General features: G+C 42.2%; 1 protein-coding gene across 3 annotated transcripts in view; it reads left to right on the top strand.

Annotated features, from left to right (window-relative positions):
• Positions 1 to 21438, top strand: part of atp2b2 (ATPase plasma membrane Ca2+ transporting 2) — a 74114-nt gene that overhangs the window by 13407 nt on the left and 39269 nt on the right. For 2 of the 3 annotated variants that reach the window (XM_019881151.1, XM_019881150.1), the window contains exons 3-8: positions 14045 to 14245; positions 17127 to 17384; positions 17491 to 17616; positions 18846 to 18971; positions 19235 to 19267; positions 20974 to 21066. In XM_019881151.1, coding sequence (XP_019736710.1) covers positions 14045 to 14245; positions 17127 to 17384; positions 17491 to 17616; positions 18846 to 18971; positions 19235 to 19267; positions 20974 to 21066 — 837 coding nt within the window. The remainder of the gene's footprint in view (positions 1 to 14044; positions 14246 to 17126; positions 17385 to 17490; positions 17617 to 18845; positions 18972 to 19234; positions 19268 to 20973; positions 21067 to 21438) is intronic. The other variant, XM_019881153.1, reaches the window with a different exon arrangement.

Here is a 21438-nt window from a genome sequence, read left to right as displayed (position 1 = left end):
CCCATGTAAATCCGCTTCAATTCCAAGTGGCGACTCTCATTTTCAAATACGCATCAACGCTCCGCGGCGACCCTCCTCTCTCCTCATCCTCGGCTCCACAAGCCATCCATACAGCCTCACCATCGCAGACTGTCCAACAGCGCCGCCATCTCCGCTGAACAAAACGGGGTTGTGAAAAATGCTGCCCATTCCAGGTGCAAAAAACACAAGCGCCCCGGGGGCTGTCCAGCACCGACAGCCTAATGGCGCCGACATTCCTCCCAATCAAAATCAGTGCTGGTGCACGCTGGTACAATGAGTTCAAACTAAAAAGCAGATTTCTTCATTTGACCCTTTCTGAGTCAGTGGACAGCTTCTCATGTTCTCAAGTTACAGGGTGCATGAAAGGGTTCATATTAGTCAAGAAATGACATTGCATTATTCTGTAGACTGTTGTACACAAATAATGATTTGGATTGAGCTTCCAGTAAAACATTTTTTTTTTGTGTGTGTTGCCTACTGTTGTATGACAACACTTTACAACCAATCAGACGAAAATACATATTTATTCAACAACAAGCACTCATGGGGAAAAATAATTCCGCTGTCAGGCTCTTAATTGTTTATTTCACGGCAAAAGGGTTAATTGCAATCAAATTAATCTCTCCATTGTGATACAAATTAAGGATAATCACATTTAATGAGAATCCTGTCGCATCACACGCCGTAGGCGGGGTAGCCTTGCAGGTTGGAAAATGTTATCGTTTTTTTTTTTCCCCCCACAATTTCAAGTTGAGGGTTCGGGTTTATTATTTGCATGTTAATATTTCCGAACCCTTCTGCTAAATCCTTATTAGAACAGGCTCCTCTTTTGTAAGATACTCATTTTCAAAACTAATGTTTGTTCATCAATTATATAAGATTAATGTCTGGTTAAAAAAAAAAAAAAAAATTCAGCTCAGAGTCCATATTTTTTATATTTGAGATATGTAGCATGTATTGATTGTGCGCGGTTGACATGGCGATGTGGAGGCGGTATGCGTTTACTCACAGCATGCATTGTCGGATAGGTGAGTGTGAGGTGAAGAAGCGAGTGTTCCCCTCAGGCAGACAACGGGTGAATAAGTCATACAGGGGCCAGATGGGATGTCAGTAAATTCACAGCTCACTTTCACAGATGCTCCGACAGGATGCTTCACATGCTATGGAGCCGAGTCTTCGTTACGCAAGGAAAGGGAGAGGACGCTGTCTGCCCCTGCAAATTTGACTCTAGAAGGCTGCAGCATATGCAAATATGAATCAGCTATTGAACCATACTGCTCGGTCTTTGGGGCAGTTTACATGACGCCATGGGACAGTTAAGCATCGCCAGGTATCAATACGCTCGCTAACCAACACCAAAAGTGAATTACACACGCACAGCCTGCCAATCAGGGACAGTGGTTACATCAGTGGACAGTTTATCATGTGATCAGGTTGCATGAAAGGGTTAAAACATGTTTTTTTGATGGCTCCGAGGATGGCAACACATTCTGTTTCGAAATAATTCCTGATAATGAATGATGAAGAAAAAAATCAGTTAGTCGATTATTTGCGAAGAATTTGTCGTGTGGAATTTTATCCACCAATCGTTGCTTGAAATGGGCCTGTGTTGGTTGCATAGTCGAGTGCGTTGAAGCATCCATCCATCCAGCCATTTTCCGATCCGCTTCATCCTCACAGGGTCGCGGGTGGTGCTGGAGCCTATCCTAGCCGTCTTCGGGCAGGTTCGGGATACACCCTGAACCAGCCAATCGCAGGGCACACAGAGACGAGCAACCATCCACGCCCACACTCAGACCTAGCGACAATTTTGAGTGTTCAATCAGCCTGCCGTGTTTTTGGAATGTGGGAGGAAACCAGAGTACCCGGAGAAAACCCACACAGACACGGGGAGAACATGCAAACTCTGCACAGGAAGGCCGGAGACGGGATCGAACCCACGACCTCTGCACTGTGAGGTTGACGCGCTAACCAACGAGCATCATTTAAGGCTTTTTAATCCAACAGATCTAATGTATACTCATCTATTGTGCGTCTTGAATCAATCAATTCCTTCACCAGAATTACATAGACTTTGCTGTTTTATTTGTTTTATTTGGTCAATCGAAAGAAGTTCAGTTGGCAATAAAGCGAGGCCACGGATGCTCAAAAATGAAGCCAAATGCCCATCCCTCCTTCTAATACACTTTCTGATGTTAATCTACACACTGGAATTTGATAACTCCTCATGACACCTTCCACCTGCCCCTTCTCTTTGTCTTCTTTGCTCCTTTTTATTTTTGTCTCTCTTTTTCGCACCTCTGCTCTCATTTCTATTTCCATTTCCTGGTCGGTCGCTTGTCCCAGCGGGCCGCTGCACGGCGTAGCCTAAATATACCTGCTCTACATCGATAACCTTTATCGTCTCTCTCCTCTACACTTCCTTCCTTTACTTGCTCGGAAACAAGGCTAGGAAAGTAGCACGTCCTTTGAAAGGTTAAACCAAGATTTTTTTTTTTTTTTTTGAAGAGTTCAGTGATAATGCAGTGTAGCACTGTGGGGGACTCGATAGGAGCCAAATGTGTTTCAAGCAAACTGCAGAGGGACACGGACCTGCGTAGCTTTCATTGGCAGCAGTGACAGTGGTCGCTGGTGGTCGGGGACTTCATCCTTTCCTTCTGGAAGAAGGCTCGGCTGTAAACAGCCCACTCCTGTTGATCCTGCGCCCCCGCGCACACTGACGGTATTGATCGCCAGTCAGTTATGTGGCAATTTGCATCCATTTCTCATTCCATGATGATGATGATGATGCCGAGGTTCAGGGAGTTGCGCTTGGATGGCAGAAAATGGAGACGTGAAACAAAAAAGCAAAGACATGGAAAGGTATAAAAGGAAAGCAAGTAAGATCCGCCGTTGTTGGTTTTCTAAATCTGTATTATGTTCAATTCCTCAATCGTGTTTCGTTAAAATTTCAAAAATATTTTTGAATAATGCGAAAGTCAACTGTTGGGGCAAGGCCGGTGGCAAAATCGGACAAAAAGATCTTTGCATCTTGTCAGGATTATCTCAATTTTCATCACTTGGTTTGAAGGTTTTTTGTGATGGATTGTATGCACTGATCAGCTCCATTCATCCATTTTCTTACTGCATATCCAATTTCCCACTGGGAATTTAAATGTTATCGCCGCTGACTTTCTGCTCAAAGCAGGGTACACCGTGAACTGATCGCTCCTCTTGATCTGGTCCGAATTTCACAAATGTTTCCACAACGGTTGTTTCAGATTCAACCACTGGACAAGTGTAGGGACCTAGTGTTCCCATTTCCGGTCGTATTTATATTGCCGAACGATCAGGAAGTGCGTAGCGCACATGATTGTGAATCCAGCGAGTAATAGCTTGGAGCTGCGCACACGGGACAAGAGAGGGACAAACATTGCTGCATTTATTTACCAACTAGCGCGCCCGCTATTTGAGAGCCAGATCACCCACCAGTTCTTCAAATCAAATCCCCTGCGTCGGATGGGTGTTGGATACTAATTTCCAAACCTCGCCTTCTTCCTTCCCTCATGAGCATACTAATCACAGCCCCTCCCTACAAATCTGTTCCTGTCTGATGAAGTCTATTTAATCTCCGTCCCACAAGGGAACTCTTGTACGGAACAAGGACAGTGTCTCCTGTTCCCGAAGCCAAGCGGGTTACGGTGTGGGTAGAAAGAGTGGTAATAAAATGAGAATCAGACACGAATGGAGAGCGATGGATCCCAGAGGACCGATTCAAAATGATACACAGCCATTTTGCTCCGTGAGGAAGCGAGACCGTAAGATAGTCCAACACAGGTGTGACTCATTCGAGGACAGACTGTATAGAGGGAAAAAAAAAATCCCTTTTTTCCAGGTAGGCTTGTCTTTTTAAATTGTGCTATAAAAATGGGCACACTATAACTTCATGCCGGTTAATGTTGAAAGGAATTGTTGTCCCCCAACGTGGTAATATTTTTACCAAGGTTATCAAGACTGTGAAAAAGAAACAGCCATGAACGAAGAGAGCCGTGGTCAAACTCATTTCGTTGTGACGTGACAAATGGCCTCCATTTTTGTGGAACTTTCTATTGAAAAACATGGAATGAGTGCTACGCATTCCTCTAAAATCGCCCAAAACAAACATACTCATGGAAAGAAAAAAAATATGACTGAACTAGATGACCTGCAGTGTTATACTTCCCACACTGCTCTTTTCGCGAATATTCCCTTCGCTTATTGGTGGATATTTTTAACTGAACCTTCTTAGCCAATTAGATAAGGCCTTCCCAGAGCAGCAGAGGTAACAAAAGGGTTGAAGAGATATCATGATAAATCAAATTTACTCTAAATTTGAAGGGATTTTGGATCACATTTTCTTTTGGCGATATTCCCCAAACACTTTTTTTTTTTTTTATGTGGCAGGGAAGAAAGAACCCTCAATTTCTCCCAAACCCATTTTCCGATATTTTTTTAAATTAATTAAATTAATTTTTTTAATTTTTAAATTAAATAAAGGATGTTGTACTGAGTTTCATGTTGTGATTCCAACCAGAGTCACTATTTTGACCAACTGTCATGTCCTCAGTTCTGCAACCTCCGTCCACTACCACAAGGTCATCATGTGTTACATCGCAAATGGTTTAAAACTTGGTGGTGTAATGTATGAAATAGGGCGGGCGAAATGACTGATGGGAGTTACTTTGCACGTTCCGCCCCTGTCCTGGTATTCCATCCTAGCTCAAGGATTTTTCTTCCCAATCACAGGTGTGTGTGTGTGTGTGTGTGTGTGTGTGTGTGTGTGTGTGTGTGTGTGTGTGTGTGTGTGTGTGTGTGTGTATCTGGCTAATCATAATTTATTCACTCTTGACAGTTGTAGCAAGCTGTGTTGCGTAGCAAGCTGCGCGTGTGGGTGTGAGGGTGTTGAGTGTTGGTGTGCCGACTTGCGCAGTCATGCCTTGCAGCGATACCGTACCTGTTTACGTACCAACGAGCCACCTTCCAAAAGCTGCTAATGGCTTGTGAACCAACGTTTCCACTGGGACGTAGCATGAAGTGCGATCACTTCTCACCTGTTTAAAATCTCATAAGCAAGCTTTGATGTCGATTAGTTTGGTATTTCTCTTCATAGATCGTAGCTTGCTAGTGGAAATGACACACACATAGATGACATGGCCGGGGAGCGTAGCCTAAGCTGTCCCAAGAGATGCTTGACTAAATTAAGTGGAAACATGCCAATAAACAGGCTTTTCTTGTTTTTGTGTGTGTTCCTCTCAAGGAACACTGCCTTCCCCCTGGGGCGTTTTTAGATTTGCTGTACCATATAACATTGTACGTTGACATTAATCTCATATGCATAATATGGTGACATCTGGTTTCGTTTTGTTGTTATGATCATCTGTCATGGTAATCACTTCACCAATACGTCGCAGCGGCAGAAAACCAACACAATTTTCTCTCAACACTAACCCAAATTTTGAGCTAACTAGACTAGAATATTTTCCCTTTGTTAGAGTAGAAACATTCTACTGTTTTATTTCTCTCTCTCTCTCAATCTCTCTTTCTATATGTATATATATGGTGGTCGACTGGTTAGTGCGTTAGTCTCGCGATGCAGAGGTTGTGGGTTCGATTCCGGCGCCGGCCTTCCTGTGTGGAGTTTGCATGTTCTCCCCAGGCCTGCGTCGGTTTTCTCCGGGTACTCCAGTTTCCTCCCACATTCCAAAAAACATGCATAGGAATCTGATTGAACACTCTAAATTGTCCCTAGGTGTGAGTGTGTGCAAGGGTGGTTGTTTGTCTGTGTGTGCCCTGCGATTGGCTGGCAACCAGTTCAGGGTGTACCCCACTTACTATATATATATTTCTTTTCCTTAAAAGTACTTACTGTGGTAATTTGTAGAGAACATTCAAGACGGATAAACAGTCGTGCAGATGCCTTAAAGCGCTGGCTCCATTACCTTAGCCAACCTGATGTTGCCTTACTTCAACCTATCATGCATGTTTTTGGAATATGGGAGGAAACCGGAGTACCCAGAGAAAACCCACGCAGGAAGGCCAAAGTCTGGAATCAAACCCCCGGACCTCTGCATTGTGAGTCGGTTGTGCTCTGCCAATGCCCCGCCGTGCTGCCTCCTAAGCAACTATCAGTTTGACTAAATAAAGTCTGATACCCTCCTCAGCTTCCAATCCATGCGTTTCTTCCTCCAGTATTCCATTGTACATTTACATTCAGATCATGTCCCGCATAACGTTCTGAGTGTGAACCACCACTTGGAAGGCGCCTTGACAAGCAAGTTGACAGGCGTAGTGATGCTTTCAGCTGCAAACGCACAGTCCCTCCCCGGCTATAACTGGCTCATTTCCCCTTCTTGTCAGCGCTTTTTCAAGAATGGTCTCTCCCTCGCCTATCCTAACACTCTGTAGGGTGTTCCTCGGACACTCCACATCTCAACACGTTTTTAAAATCCACAAATCTGGGAGCAAATCCAGACGTAAAACTCTCTTAACTTTAGCCAGCTTTATTTCTCTAGCACGTTTCATACACAAGGCAACTCAGTGTGCTTCACACAAGCAAAGGCAACATCATCAAGCGTTTCAAAACACAACCACTAACGACATTCAAAGGCGGAGATTCAGTCAAATTCCCATCCTTAATTGCCATATTTTGGACTAAAAGTAAATCCAATAGCCTTACATTGCACGCTGTCACTCTGGATGAGGTTTTTAGTGGGGGTCCTACAAACATAAGCCCGTGTCACAAACACAAGTCAACCAAAGACAGATTGCATCAACAAGCCGTGGAAGGACTTTCTTTCCATGGACATATAATCTAAAATGCTAAATTGCGACACATTTGACTTTTCGTTAGAAGCGTTTGGGTGGAGCACGACGGCGAAAATTTGCTGGCTCACCTTAAAAAACCAACACCTTGAACCCCTGCTGTTCTCAGGGTACGGGGACCGAGCCCTGCCATGAATGATTGAAGGCTTCCTCTTCTGCTAGAACCCCCCCCCCCCCCGAAAACGGTGTGGTGCACATTTATAAATGCACCTGTGTTATTTCAGGAGTATTGAAAGAGACAAATCTATGCATCAGATGGATCATTTGTTGTTGCCTTGGAAAGGATTTCACAGGCTGAGTAAGGTGACAGATCAAATAGGGTTCAACACGCTACCATTGTCCCTATGGCTCGACTGCATGTGAGCCAAACTAAAGAAAACATTCTGTTATGCTTTCAATGAGACATGATAAAAAAAAAAAAAAAAAAAAAAAAAAAGAAATGTCACAATTATTTAATTCATTTTTGGTCAAAATGTTGGCCATGCTTTCATCAAAATACTCTCAGTGCAGCTCTGCTTACCTTTTAGCTTTAACATGACATGGGGCTTCTTACCCATCGGGATAGGGGTGTGTAGGCATGATACTGCCTCGAGATGACTATTTCATGACTCTTTCTGCTACTCTGGGTATGGAGGGCTCTCTGTCCCCTCTTTTGTGTTGCAAGTGTATCTGATCCAAGGGTTGAAACTAGATACTGACATCCAGATGGGAGATACAGGAAGATCACGCGCCCGATCCCCTGCTTTGTCAAGAGCGCTCTCACTTTTCATTCTTTCCGAGGATTGGTGATTTGCATACCGTGTGCACTTTCATTGCTCATTTGGTAATTGCTCATAAGGTTCGGTTTTCAATGATTTTATTTTTTTTTCCCCTCCAAATTTTTAGAAAGTTTTGGTAGTGCTTGCGAACATGTCGACTTGCCTCATTACACCATGGACATATTGGACATGTTCAGTTATTTTGTTCACTACTTGGACATGCCCTGTCTCGGTCTTTCCTCTGTATGTAATTTTGTTCGTCATTATTTTGTCCACCAAACTGAACTATGGTTAATTGTGGCCGTGCAACAGGGCGCAGCACTTCCTTGACTAAAGCAATTGCAGAGTGATTGCCAACAAACAAACCTACGTAGGTTGGATGGTCGCGTTAGCGAATACATTAGCTGTTCATTTACTCAATTGCAGAAAGTGTGAGTCATATTGCAATATGATATATGGGAGTATGTTGGGCGTGGGGTTCTTTTGTTTTTGTTTTTTGTTTTTTACAGGAGTACAGTTAATATTTTCCTCCCCATGAATCTTTTCAGTCTGTTTTCGTTAACGTTTCAATATTTTCCTCCCCATGAATCTTTTCAGTCTGTTTAACGTTTTGTAATTGTTTTCCTTGCATAAGGTTGCACAATCGCATTTTTCCCCGCATATGAAAAAAGAAACAAAATAACCCTGCAAGAATCATTGTCATGGAAACAAAAGAGTATGTATGCGTTTGTACGTTTGTGTGCGCACGTACTTTGGGGTCGGAAGATGCCTAATTTTATATAAGATGACTTCTTCATTTGATGTTCTCACACAATTTGTTTCGTCTGAACAAAATTGGTCCTAACCTCGATGCCCAGATACATTGTGAAGTGGGATGAGTGTGTGTGTGTGTGTGTGCATGCGTGTGTGTGTCAGTTTGTGAGTGTGAAAAAGGGAGCTGTGAGCTGTGTTCTCTCACTCCACTCCGTTATCACTCGCATGAGTCAGACTCATAGAGCACAGTGCCTGACAGCTAAACTCACCCACTTGTACAGCTGCCCCCACACGCACACGCACACACACACACACACACACACACACACACACACACACACACACACACACACACACACATACACACACTTGCACGTCGTATTTTCTTCATTTGATCTGGCTTTTTGCAAAGCTTTTTAAAAGTACTCTGAACACGGCACTGTTCTCTCTTGGGCTATTAAAAAAAAGTGAACTGATTGTTTTTGGCTGGCTTGTCCTGGTGGAAGGCTCTCCTATGTCTCCCCCATCCAAGGTTAGGTGACACGCATTTTACCACACTGTATAATTTTCTTACGTATTGTACAAATTTGGTGATACTTTGTCTGCATGTCCCCAAATGCCTCAAAATTCTGTGCAATAGTCCGTATATATGTGCCAGCGAGCTTTCGACACTTTTTGGGCAGTCAAAGATGAGTTTTTCCCGCCTTGTGTGTGATTAACATCGAAATACTGGATAAAAATAATCAAATTGAAGATGAAGCCACAGAATAGATTCCACTCTACATCATCTCAAGTGGCCCACAAAACAAAAATTTGGAAACACATCAACAATGATACAAGTCTAGCTTCACCACTGGTTGTATTCTTGTCAATGTTTTAACTTACGTTTTCTGTTCTATTACTGTTATTTTCTGCTAAATGTTCTGTTCTGCTTTCTTAAAGCTACAGCTGTTGTGATGAATAAAAATAGATGCAGAAAGCACATTTTCAACAAGCAAGACAAGAGCTAATTTTTCTGAAAGCAATGCAACATAGTGATCACATGATCACCAAAATGGCGCCGCAAAAAAAACAGTGGAAATGAGTCAGTTGCCACAGTTATCTATCTATCTATCTATCTATCTATCTATCTATCTATCTATCTATCTATCTATCTATCTATCTATCTATATGTAATAATAATCTCGGAACGCTAGCTACGTAGATCAGATAGCTAGCTATTTTGTTAGCAAGCTATTTAGCTGGCTAGCTATCGACTACTACCTTTTAAGAATAAAAAATCTATCTATCTATCTATCTATCTATCTATCTATCTATCTATCTATCTATCTATAATAATCTAGGAACGCTAGCGACGTAGATCAGATAGCGAGCTATTTTGTTAGCAAGCTATTTAGCTGGCTAGCTATCGACTACTACCTTTTAAGAATAAAAAGTCTTGGGGTTTAATGAGAAAATGTCATATTTATTCCCGGAATTTAAAAAAAAAAGGTACAGTCTTGAGGTATGCGTTCTATGGAATGACAGTCTTCTGTTTGTTGTTTTTTTTGTACTTGTTTGCCTGCACGCTAGAGTACTCTTGAGCTATGACTGCTCATCGGTGTGTGCACAGGTCCGTGTAAGCTTGCATGTGAAGTGCTGCTACGCAAGTCATGACACATCAACTTGAGCTGGCCCCATGTCATGCTGCGCACAAACAAGTCACTCTCTATCCATCCATCCATCCATATACCCACCCATCCATTCATCTTTCCAATCTGTGCAAGTGTGTGTACAGTATTAGGACGTTCGCTCATTCTTTCTGCATATTTATGTGGGTGGACCTGCTGTTCTGTCGGGTGTGGTCCACTTCCTTCCTTGTGTCATCTCTTTCATTTATTTATGTTGCATGATGGGAGTGCCCAGCGTGGTGCCTCAAATGTGTCTTCTTTGACAGAGGAGCCGATATATTCACCTCGCTGCTGACAAAGATGCCCTCAAACAAAATGTTTTCACATTTCAAGGTCAAAACCTGATCTATTTTCATGATTTCATTTTTTGTGGCTCAGTTGATACAGCTGGTCGTCCAGGGACCGAAGGGTCAGCAGTTCGATTCTCAACTCTGACTGTCTGCTGTCAGTGTCCTTGGGAAAAGATGCAGCCAAATGGCGATTGACTGCTGTAGATCCATTTTTTGTTCCCTAATACATCTTGGTTAGTACCATACTTGCGGTTTTGATGTAGGTCACTATCAAGGACATGGTGACACATTTCTCCATCATGCCATCTCGTAACTGCAGCGTGATAATTATCCACCTTTTAGCCGCTCGCTCGCTGATGGCTTATTATTCACAATAGAGTCAGCCTACTCTCTCTGTCACCGTGTGCTCTCGCTCACACTTTCCCCCTCTGAGTCACACTTGAAGCCTCTCTACCATTTCTGCTCTTTATTCCCAGCTCGCTTTTCAAAGAATGACTGAGAATGCGGACATATTGATTCACTCCACTTTTCTCCCATCAATGCGTTGATGATCATCATGGTGGCCTGTTGCCATGACGACTCACACGTTATGAAGGGGGGGGTTACAAAAATCAAACGCACATCCGACACATATCATGAGAAGTAACTTGAATATAAACTGTAATCTCTTTGCTGCTCTTCAAGGACATTTCAAGGTCACTGCATATTTCAATCCCCGATTATCATTTCTTGCTTTTTACATGAGTGCGACTGGACATGCCAATAAATATGGACCTCACGCGGACTTAATTCACACTTTCTTCAAGCTTTAGACTTGCGGGTATTTCCACATGAGTGGGACGCATAGTGTTTCCATAGAGATCTATTTTTAGCCCACTGTTAAAATATGCCATCATGTTCCTACTCACTGGGAGACAAAAATCCTCATGCAGAGAGTGAGAGAGCGAACGAGGCAAGTTTTTTTTCTTCTTCTTGGTTTTCATGTCCCCTGTCTCATGTATTTGGAAACAGGATGTTTGGTAGGCGCCGTATGTCACAGCAGATTTGAATCAGAGCCGGCAACATTTGACAGATCAGCGAATTAGCAGCCCTGAACTGTTTCGAGGGAGAACAGACAGCAGCAGTCGTCTCTCTCTCAGCCTTTAAACAGCACTAATAATGCTTTTCTTCTTTGGCTCGTCACCTTTCTTATACAGCGCATGAAAAAAAACAACCAATTAAAAACTTCATTTATTCATAAAAACAAATTTGGGCTGAAGAAGAGGTAATGATTTTTTTTTATCATTTGAATCTAAAAGTCTTCATACATTAATGATAAAACAAAAAAATAATAATTACAGCAATGTTTGTCTCATGCACATGCTTTTTGTGACCATGATGACCAAGGGCTAAGCACGGGCGTTGTGACATAGCGAGGGCTAATCAGTTATGCTAGCTTTGTGGCTACATTTAGCAACTTTTCAGACTCCTTTATCGCTATGTTTGAAAGAAGAAAAAAAGCAACTTGTGCCTATTTGTGGTTTTATTGGAGACTTCTGGAGATTTTGAGACCTTCCTTCAGAGTAGTTGTTCACACCTCCATGTCCTATCTGTAAATGAAAGGCGCATGGCACCACTAGCTAAATGAAAATATATCATTAAGTCATCCTTTTGATGAAGAAAAAAAATATGAAATATCTGAAAAACATATATTCTCATCTCACACGTTTTCAAAATACGACTTTAATCTCATTAAAAAAAAATTACATAAAAAAAATAAATAAATCAACTCAACTGTATTTAGAGAGCACTTGAAAGGTTTTCTTCCAATGTTGCACAAGAACAAATCAACCCTGAAACGGTCCCCTTACCTTCCATTTAACAACATTACAAAAAAAGTGTTGTCACTGCATCAGCACCGCGGTTAAATTTCAATCTCGGATGTTACACCGAGCCTTGAAGTCCCATCACACCGCAGCCCAAACATTAACATGCATGCGGCGCATTCTATTTTTTGATGCCGCATCACCGCTAACCATGCTAATGATGGCTAACAGCGGTTGGTGCAGTTTTGCCGCTTTTAACTAGCTCCCTCTCCCGCGTGGAAATGTGGGCCATGTGGAGATTTGCATATTTATTGATTTTACATCTTTCTGCTGCGGATGAATAAACCCTTTGAAGCAGTGGGGAAATGTGTGTATTGACGCCGCGGCTGAAAGGACATCAAAAGGTCATTATTTGTCACACACACACACACTAAGCACGTGCTGCCGAGATCCACCAAAACATGCACGTGCACGCACACGTCTGATGCGTGACGGGCTGCTGCTGCTGTGTGAGTTCAATGATAGAGCATGCTAGGTCCTATTCCAGAGACAATTAAAAGGGAATGGATAATGAAGCTATTTATAGACAGAGCTATTTGTAACGAGGGCATTCTCCAACGTAGGAGCCTGGAATGCTCCGCTTTCCTTGCGCCCTCCCCCCTTCCCTGCCTCCTCTGCATAGCTGTACTTATTTGATGGTTGATCCACCCCCTCTTGTCATTCACCGGCTATTTTGTGCAGATGTGGTGCACATGTGACGCGTCACCAGGTACCATCCAGGGGCTCTGCCGGGAGACCCCGGTGACGCACGACTGCTTGACATCATGACGTGCTCCTGTCTGCCCTTGTGTGAGGGTGCACAATGCTGCTGTGCAAACACACGAAGGGGCGACAATGAGAAGCACATTCCTTCCGTAGGATAGATAGCCAGTGATGTGGTATGCTTTGGATCGTGACTTTTTTTTTCCCCACAGTTCCTTTCAATCAACTTATTGATTGATTGAGGGATAACTGATTTGGTATGCTTTGGATTCTGAGCAGTACCTTTCAATTGGTAAATTGATCGTTTGCACATGAAGTGGTATTCCTTGGAATGGGAGCTGTCCGTTTTTCTATGTAGGTAGATACATAGTGCAATATGTGGTATGTGGTGGATTGCGAGTGTCTCCATACCACAGACCACAGGTGTCAAACTCCAGTCCTCGAGGGCCGTTATCCTCCCTCTTTGGTAACAATGTAGCTGCTTTCAAAACGTGCAATAGAATAATTACAACAAATACTTTTGTTATAATTATTTTAATGAATAACAGCTTGTGGATTTATGTGTCAAAATTTTCTGCATAGCAGAATAAAGTGAACTGGAATGCTGTCGTATTGTAGTTCTTATATTGTGTTGATGGGACTTGAGCATATATATCTGACGGAGGTGAGGGCATTTCAAAGCGTGCTCGTCACAGTAAGTGACAGTTGCATTGACTGAATTCAGATCAATTCAGTTTTATTTACATGGTGCCAAATCAGCTGTATTTTTGTGCTTTGGATACAGAGTGTATCCTTTGCATAGATAGACTGATAAATAGGTAACACACGATACGGTACGCTTTGGTGTATGAGCAGGAATGAATGCGAAGGAATTTCCATTGACGGATTTGGCATGACGTGGTATACTTTGGAACGATGGAGCTTTTCTATCAGATACATAGATTGGTGGATAATAAAAACACTTGATGTGTTATTCTTAGGATCATGAGCGGTTCCTTCCTGTAGATGCAGTAGATTGCCCAACACATAGCACACAACGTGGTATGCTTTGAATCTTGAGTGGGTCCTTTCTAGATGCTCCCCCCCACATGCAGTCATTCTGTCCTCTTCCTGACCATCCTCTTTGCATTTCTTCACTGTCTCAGGACTCACGGGTGCTCAAGGTGACTTGGACAAGAGGAAAGAAGAATTTGGGAAAAACCTGATACCTCCAAAGAAGCCAAAAACTTTCCTGCAACTGGTATGGGAGGCCCTGCAGGACGTCACCCTCATCATCCTGGAGGTCGCCGCCCTCATCTCGCTGGGCCTCTCCTTCTACCACCCGCCTGGAGAGAGCAGCGGAGAGTGTGAGTGCACTTACTTATCTCTGCCGTCGAAAAAAAAAAATTCAAGTTGCCTCTTCTGTCATGCTCTCGCATCTGGGAAAGGAGAGCCATAATCCCTGATGCCCTTTTCAGTCATTTATTGACAGTAAAAAAAAACAAAACAAAACACTGAAATGTGTTTAAAGCATGCGGGAGGATAACTGAACTGTTAAAACAAGACTTTTTGTTTCTCTTTTTTCTTTTTTACATGGGCTCTCCATATCTTTGATTTCTCCATTGAGGCTGGGTTTGCAATGTTCCCCCTTTGATGAAGGAGGTTCACTTTATAGGTTCACAAAAAATGCCCGTCAAATAAAAAAAAAAAAAAATTATAAGGGCTATCTAGTTCGGTAATTATTTTGTGAATAATTTTTCATCTGCTGATGTAATCATGAAAAAAATATTTTTGGTGAATCATCTCCACTGCTTATTAAACTCATAAATCTATACACAATTACTTGATACTCACCACATTGGCAAGGCATTTTTAAACTTTCTACACCAAGTCCCAAATATGTATCTCTGTACACATCACCGTAGTGACCTACATTAAAATACCATAAAGTAGCATAGTAGGCCCAACTGCTCATCAAAAATTTGAATTGTAATTTAACTGTCAGACAAAGTATGCAGAGTTTGGACATGAGCACGGGGAGTTTGGATTTTTTTTATTTTATGGGGCTGCCTTGATTGCCCACTGATGCTGACCGTACTTGCATGCATCTTGGGCACCAAGACTACACGCTTTTCTACTTCTGGCTGAAATATACAACCATCAATTAAATCACATTATCTCTACATTGGGGACTCGAGAGTGTGGCTATTTTTTTAAGTGACTGCTATCCCGGTGTTCATTTTGTTTGCTGAGACAACATGCCTCACTATTTTATCTAGAGCTAGGCCTACATATGTAATAATAAATTGTTCACGACAAACTACATCAACTCATACCTTTAAATTCTAAGTCTTGATGAGGGCTTTGTTATTTTGTCAACAGACTCATGCATGATGACATCAAAAAAAAATTGCTTACTTAATTCACTAAATGACACAAATTGACTCGGTCAAGATCAGACGGACATGTTAAGGATGGTTTGGCAATGGCGGAGGTCTGCGCTCGACTGGTCTTTTACTTCATTTTAAACACACCAACCGAGCACTGATAACATCATTCTGCTCAGGTCAACTCTGATTTATGTCACCGCTGACACACATTCACACCGAAATGTTTTCTTCTTCATTACATGGTCAGGTTTCACATTGGAAGAAAGGTGGGGAGGGATGGGGGGGGGGGCATGTCATATGACTCACCGCGCATACTTGCATGTGCACCGGCGTGTTAGTGGGAGGTTAATGAAGTGTTGCACCGAGAAATAACCTTGAGCACCCAGTGTCCATACATTAGCCCCGCGAGCCGTGAAACAGGAAACGAAGACCCATAATGAGGAGCTGAGTCAGCGCCATAAGTCACCACCGCCCGTAGCGAGATGAGAGTAATGGCACTTGGCCCGCCGCACCAAAAGGGACCAGTCATCATTTTGAGCACTGGAAAAACTTTGGAGAATGACCAGAGGGATCAGAAATGGTCTCATTTATATTTTGTGTGTCGCTATGCCAGACCAGTTGTATTAGCCAGACAAATTCATCGGTTATTAAACACTTGCGTGAATATATTGAGGCGCTAAATTTCTTGACTTCTCATTTTGGCGGTTGCCTGTTAATGTGGCAGAGTGAGGAGTGCGCATTCGGCAAAACTGGCTGACTTCATAAGTCATTGTGCTCATAACTTTTATTAAAAAAAAAAAAAAAAAAAAACTCCCCTTTAACATGTCGATACTTGGGAGATTGAAAATGTAAGACAATGGGAAGATTATGAGTTGCTGTGTAAAGGTGGACATCGTGATTGGTTGCATGCATTATTTTTTGATGATGTATTGTCAGTGCGGATACAGATTTTGAAACGGGCTCTGCTGTTGATAATTTTCTACTGAATATTTTATTTTTAATTTACAATCATTTTAATGTGATATATTGTGTTTGATGTTTTAAGTTGATTTGATTCAATTATTTCACTTTTGATTTTGAGTATTTTCTCTTTGTGTTCATATTTTAATTGTTTTGTAGCATTTTATTTATATTTTATTTATTTTTTAAATATTTTTAAATGTATTTATTTTATTTTTGATATTTTATCTACCATTGTGTTTTTGCTAAATATGATTTCTATTTTATTTTACATTTATTTTGAAGTTTAGTTTAATGGGGTTTTTTTTTTATGTTTTATTTTGTAACTTGAAATTTCATTTTCGTGTTATATTTAGATGTATTTTTTTTCATGTTCAAATTATATATTCTATGTTGTATATTTTAGTATTCCTATTCTACTATTTTACTTGTCTGAGGACATTCAGTCATGAAGGTTCTCGTCCAAAGATCAAATTGCAAAAATAATCGCTAATAAATTACTGTATCGTGAAAATTTAAAAAAAAGAAAAAAAAAAAAGGGACAGTGCAGATTTCTACAGCGATTACTTCAGTGCCATGGACAGCTGCAAGGCTGCCTCAAGTTGCTGTTATCGCACTGTTGGAGAGCGACACGCTGCTTTGATTCATTAATTGATTTATGCATTTGCGCATGCTAAATGATAGGCACAAAATTGAGTGAAAATTACATTTTGTTTATAAACTCTTTACATTGTTCACAACACAGACTGCAGTTTCCAATGTGAGCTAAAAATGCATTACGTTCCAAATTAAACTAATCATGATCTTTGACGCCCAATTTAAGTGGTTTGGAGGTTTTTGGTTAGGCCCCCCGCACTAAATGGCACAGGTTCCATATAACACTGTCTCCATTGGACAGCTTGCGGCTCGGTGCAGGGCGGCGTGGAGGATGAGGGCGAGGCGGAGGCGGGTTGGATCGAGGGCGCCGCCATCCTCCTGTCGGTGGTGTGCGTTGTGCTGGTGACCGCCTTCAACGACTGGTCCAAGGAGAAACAGTTTCGCGGGCTGCAGAGCCGCATCGAGCAGGAGCAGAAGTTCCAGGTGGTCCGCGGAAGCCAAGTCATCCAGCTGCCCGTATCGGACATACTGGTGGGCGACATCGCACAAATCAAATATGGTAAAGCCATACGTCAATTTAGTTTGCCTATGAAAGTCGGAAGAACAAACATTTCAATGCAAGCGTGTCAGTGTTGTAACCGAGCTCCTGTCTTTTTGTTTCTTAGGTGATTTGCTCCCTGCCGACGGAGTGTTGATCCAAGGCAACGACCTGAAGATCGACGAGTCGTCGCTGACCGGAGAGTCTGATCACGTGAAGAAGGCCGCAGACAAAGACCCCATGTTGCTTTCTGGTATGTCAATAAACTCACAGTCCACATCAAAACTCAACACATCCCTGTTCAAATGCCGGGGATTCGATGACACAAATGTCAAGAGAGGCCTAGAACTGCTCTACTTCATTTGGAGTTTCATCGGAAATGCTTTAATTGCTGGCGGTAACTGTGTGCTGGCTCCCATTTAACATCAATTTGAACGTTTCTGTTTTCACTTTATCTACCCGTTGCTTTGTGGAGGACAGCTTTTCGTTATTAACGGACGCAATCGTTCTTTTTACATGCAACGTACTCCATGAATGCAATTAATTGACTACCTTGGCATGAATCCAAACAAAGGAAAAACTTTGTTTATTATAATCCCAAGGTTGACATATTTCCCCTTTGCGCTCGCTAAACTTATCTTCGGGCATTTTAAGTGTTTGCTGCGTCAGATAAATCACATTCTGTCACTGTAGGAGTCGCACAAGATCTCTGATTAAATTTAAAAAAAAAAGGGGGGGGGGATTAATCTCTCTCAAGCATTTTTTTTCCCATCTTTGGATAATTAGCTGTGTGCCGTTTTGCCGCCTTCATTAATTAGCCTCAAATTCACCCACATTCTCCCAAAGGTTAATCAGGCTTGCATTGTGAGTACGTGTGTGTGCGCGCATGTGTGCGCACGCATGTGCGCGTGTTAGTGTGAGTGCTACGACAATGTTTGTATATTTCAACTCTAACTCCATAGACAAATGCAAGAACAATGTTAGTAGGGAATAAGCCTCTATGTTGAATTATTATTATTTCTATTAGGGATTTAAATAACACGAATATTACTACAAGACCAGTGTTTTGCCTTTATTTTTTGAGTTATATGCGTATTAGTAGCACCCACAGAAGGGGACTAGTTAGTTAACCCTTTCAGGGACAGCGGTTACTGCAGTGGACAGCTTATCATGTTATCAGGTTACAGGGTGCATGAAAGCGTTAAATTATGGAAAGAAGGAAACGTGTGATGACAATTGTAACTTCTTTCCATCACTTTTGATTGACCTCTTTTTATTATGGTTTACCTTTTCTTTGCTGATCGGCTGTTTAATGGCCCATGCACTAAAATCTGGCATCCCTTTGGATTTACATTTATAGGTTACTAAATATGGGTCCTTTTTACTTTAACATGTATTTTTCTTGAACAATATTCATATAGCATAGGACGAAAAAAAATGAGCAAAAACGGCATGAAGAAAAAAAAACCATCTTCCCTGCAGGGACCCATGTGATGGAGGGCTCGGGGCGCATGGTGGTGACCGCAGTGGGCGTCAACTCTCAGACTGGAATAATCTTCACCCTGCTCGGAGCTGGCGTGGAGGAAGAAGAGAAGAAAGAAAAGAAAGGCAAGCCTATCCAGACTATTTTTAGTTTTTTTTTAATTAATAAACACAATTCATATGTGTTTTCAGCTCTTATTCCCCCGCAAAAAGCAATATTTGTGCCCACAAGCCTTGAAAGTATAGATTTGATCACAATGCTAACGGGCCATGCTTGAAATACTGTATATCGTGTGCTCGGTTTAATGCGGTTGGGTGTTGAGGTGCCGTGGACCTCAGGAGAGTTCTTGTCTTTTACTTGTTCTCATTGTGCCACATTTGCCTTGAAGGAGGCGCAGTGGAAGACGGACCCCAGAACACAGGTAGAGTATCTTCTCCGTTTCAACCCTGGGGGTGGTGCACTCAATTCTTTTGACCTTTAACCCCTGCGCTAATAATCAGCCTCAAGTCACCTCCCACCTCAACAAGGGTCATGGGTAGTTGGTTTTTAGTTGGTAGCTCAAGTGGTTATACTGTATTAGCGCAGTTGTTTGGTCAGTCAGTCAGTTCGTAAACATTTTTCCCCATTGTGGAAAAAAAACAAAGGTTATCTTGTCTTATCTTAATCAGTGAGTTGGTTAGTCAGCTAGTTTGACACTTCTTTGGTTGGTCAGTTAGTGATTTTGTGGGTCAGTTAGTTTGTGACTGAGTCATCTCGGTATTGCAAAATAACACCAGAGCAGTTCGACCTGGAGTGCATTTGTCATGTGATTCAGGAACCTAGTTTGAAAAATCCACAATTTTCCCTCCGTTTGAGTTGCATGTGACTAACAATCCAAAATGATCCAGGCTGTTTGTTCGACTAGCAATATAAAGATTCAAGACCCGATTTTTATAAACCGACACATCCAGTTTACTGTGTTTGGGAGTTTAGCAGACCGTGTTGGGCCGCGCTGGGCTTTCCGGTGGCCCAAGCGCGTTTCTCTTTCACGCCTGACAATTGGGTGACTGCAGTATTACTTAGACCCGCGACAAGCAGGTCTAAGTTGTGCCGCAGGTTGTTACAACACGATTTTGGGAAATTTAATCGAGGCGCAGGTAGACCGATTCTGAGCTCCGCGAATGTGTGTGAAGGGTGTCATTGTATTTCATTCATAAATATGACAACAGCTTGCGTCAATTCCTCTGAATCATTCTAGAAATCAATTCATTGAATGAATCATTATCATCTTAAATATACTTTTCAAAGTACCCTCTCTGGGTGTGTGTGAGTCCTTCCACCATATAAACATGCTGGCTGTGTTCCATCTGACGGCACACGATGGCACCAACGCCCCTTTCCATCTGTGCCCATCGGCGCAACTACCAAAAGAAAGAAAACTCCACCCATGCACACCGTCAGACGGCGATTAGCGCTAAACTTGTGCCGGGCACAAAAATCGGGGCCGTCAGACTCTTCCTCCACTTCTGTTCTATAGTTCTTTAAATCCTGGATTGAGGTTCAATTTCAATAGACCAAAGCATATGTGATCAAATTTGTAGTACAATAAAGACTTTTTAAGCCCTCCTGTAAAAAAAAAAAAAAAAAAAAAAATCACTGAGCGCTGCAGTGCACACACTTTCAAGACGAAGTGACCACTACTAACCAAATTTGTTTTTTTGAACAGTCGAGTCATTCACGTAGAAAAATCTCCTCAAGGCATCATCATTCACTCAATTACAATGAATTGAACCAAACTTGACATGGCAGCTGCCCGACAAATAAAATGCCCGTGAGACCCGTTGCACTTTCTCCAACACCACGCGAGCTTGAACGGAATTTCTTCATCCCTAGGTTGTGCCTTCTGTGCATAGATTCCTTCCCATAAACGATCTGTTTAGACTGTGTGTTTCGTGTCTGTCCAATGTTCTACTTGTTTGTTTTTGACCACATTACACAAATGATAAATACGCCACTCGTTTAATCGGCGCCATTAATCGTGACTAAATGAAGATGCTGAAAAATGCTACCTGTCCTATAACCATGTTATTTCTGTTCACTGTCTGTGTGTGTGTCCATCTGTGTTGGGCTTCCATTGTTACTGGCTAGACTGCTCGCATCCCCCCATCCACCCCATCGCCACTATTGCCACGGATGGGGCGGCGGGCTTTAACGCCCCAGGCAGTGCCAACCTTATTAATGGTAGGTTGACAAAACCTCAGATTCTCTCTCTGTCGTCATCTTTGACCTCCTCATCATGTCAGACATCCACTGCCTTGTACTCTCTGCTACCATTTTTTTTTTCCCCCCACTGTCTGGGCTTGTAGTGTCTCTTACCGTCAACATGGATGGATGTTTGGGGATAATAAAATAATTTTTGAAGATGAGGATGCATCTCACCATCGAACGAATCTGTGAAAAACATTCTTTGAATAAAGACACACGAGGTCGTTGTCATGGCCTGCAACTAGTCCGGATCTCAATTCAATTGAAAATCTTTGACGGAACCTTCCAAAGTTGATTTGGCAAAAACAATTAGAGAAAGTTGGAGGCAGATTGATGAAGAGAATCGTT

The sequence above is a fragment of the Hippocampus comes genome, unplaced genomic scaffold, assembly GCF_001891065.2.
Source record: "Hippocampus comes isolate QL1 unplaced genomic scaffold, H_comes_QL1_v1.1 scaffold68, whole genome shotgun sequence".
In the NCBI taxonomy this organism is placed as follows: Eukaryota; Metazoa; Chordata; class Actinopteri; order Syngnathiformes; family Syngnathidae; genus Hippocampus; species Hippocampus comes.
Note: the sequence above shows the minus strand (reverse complement) of the source record. Positions and strands in the feature narration are given on the sequence as shown.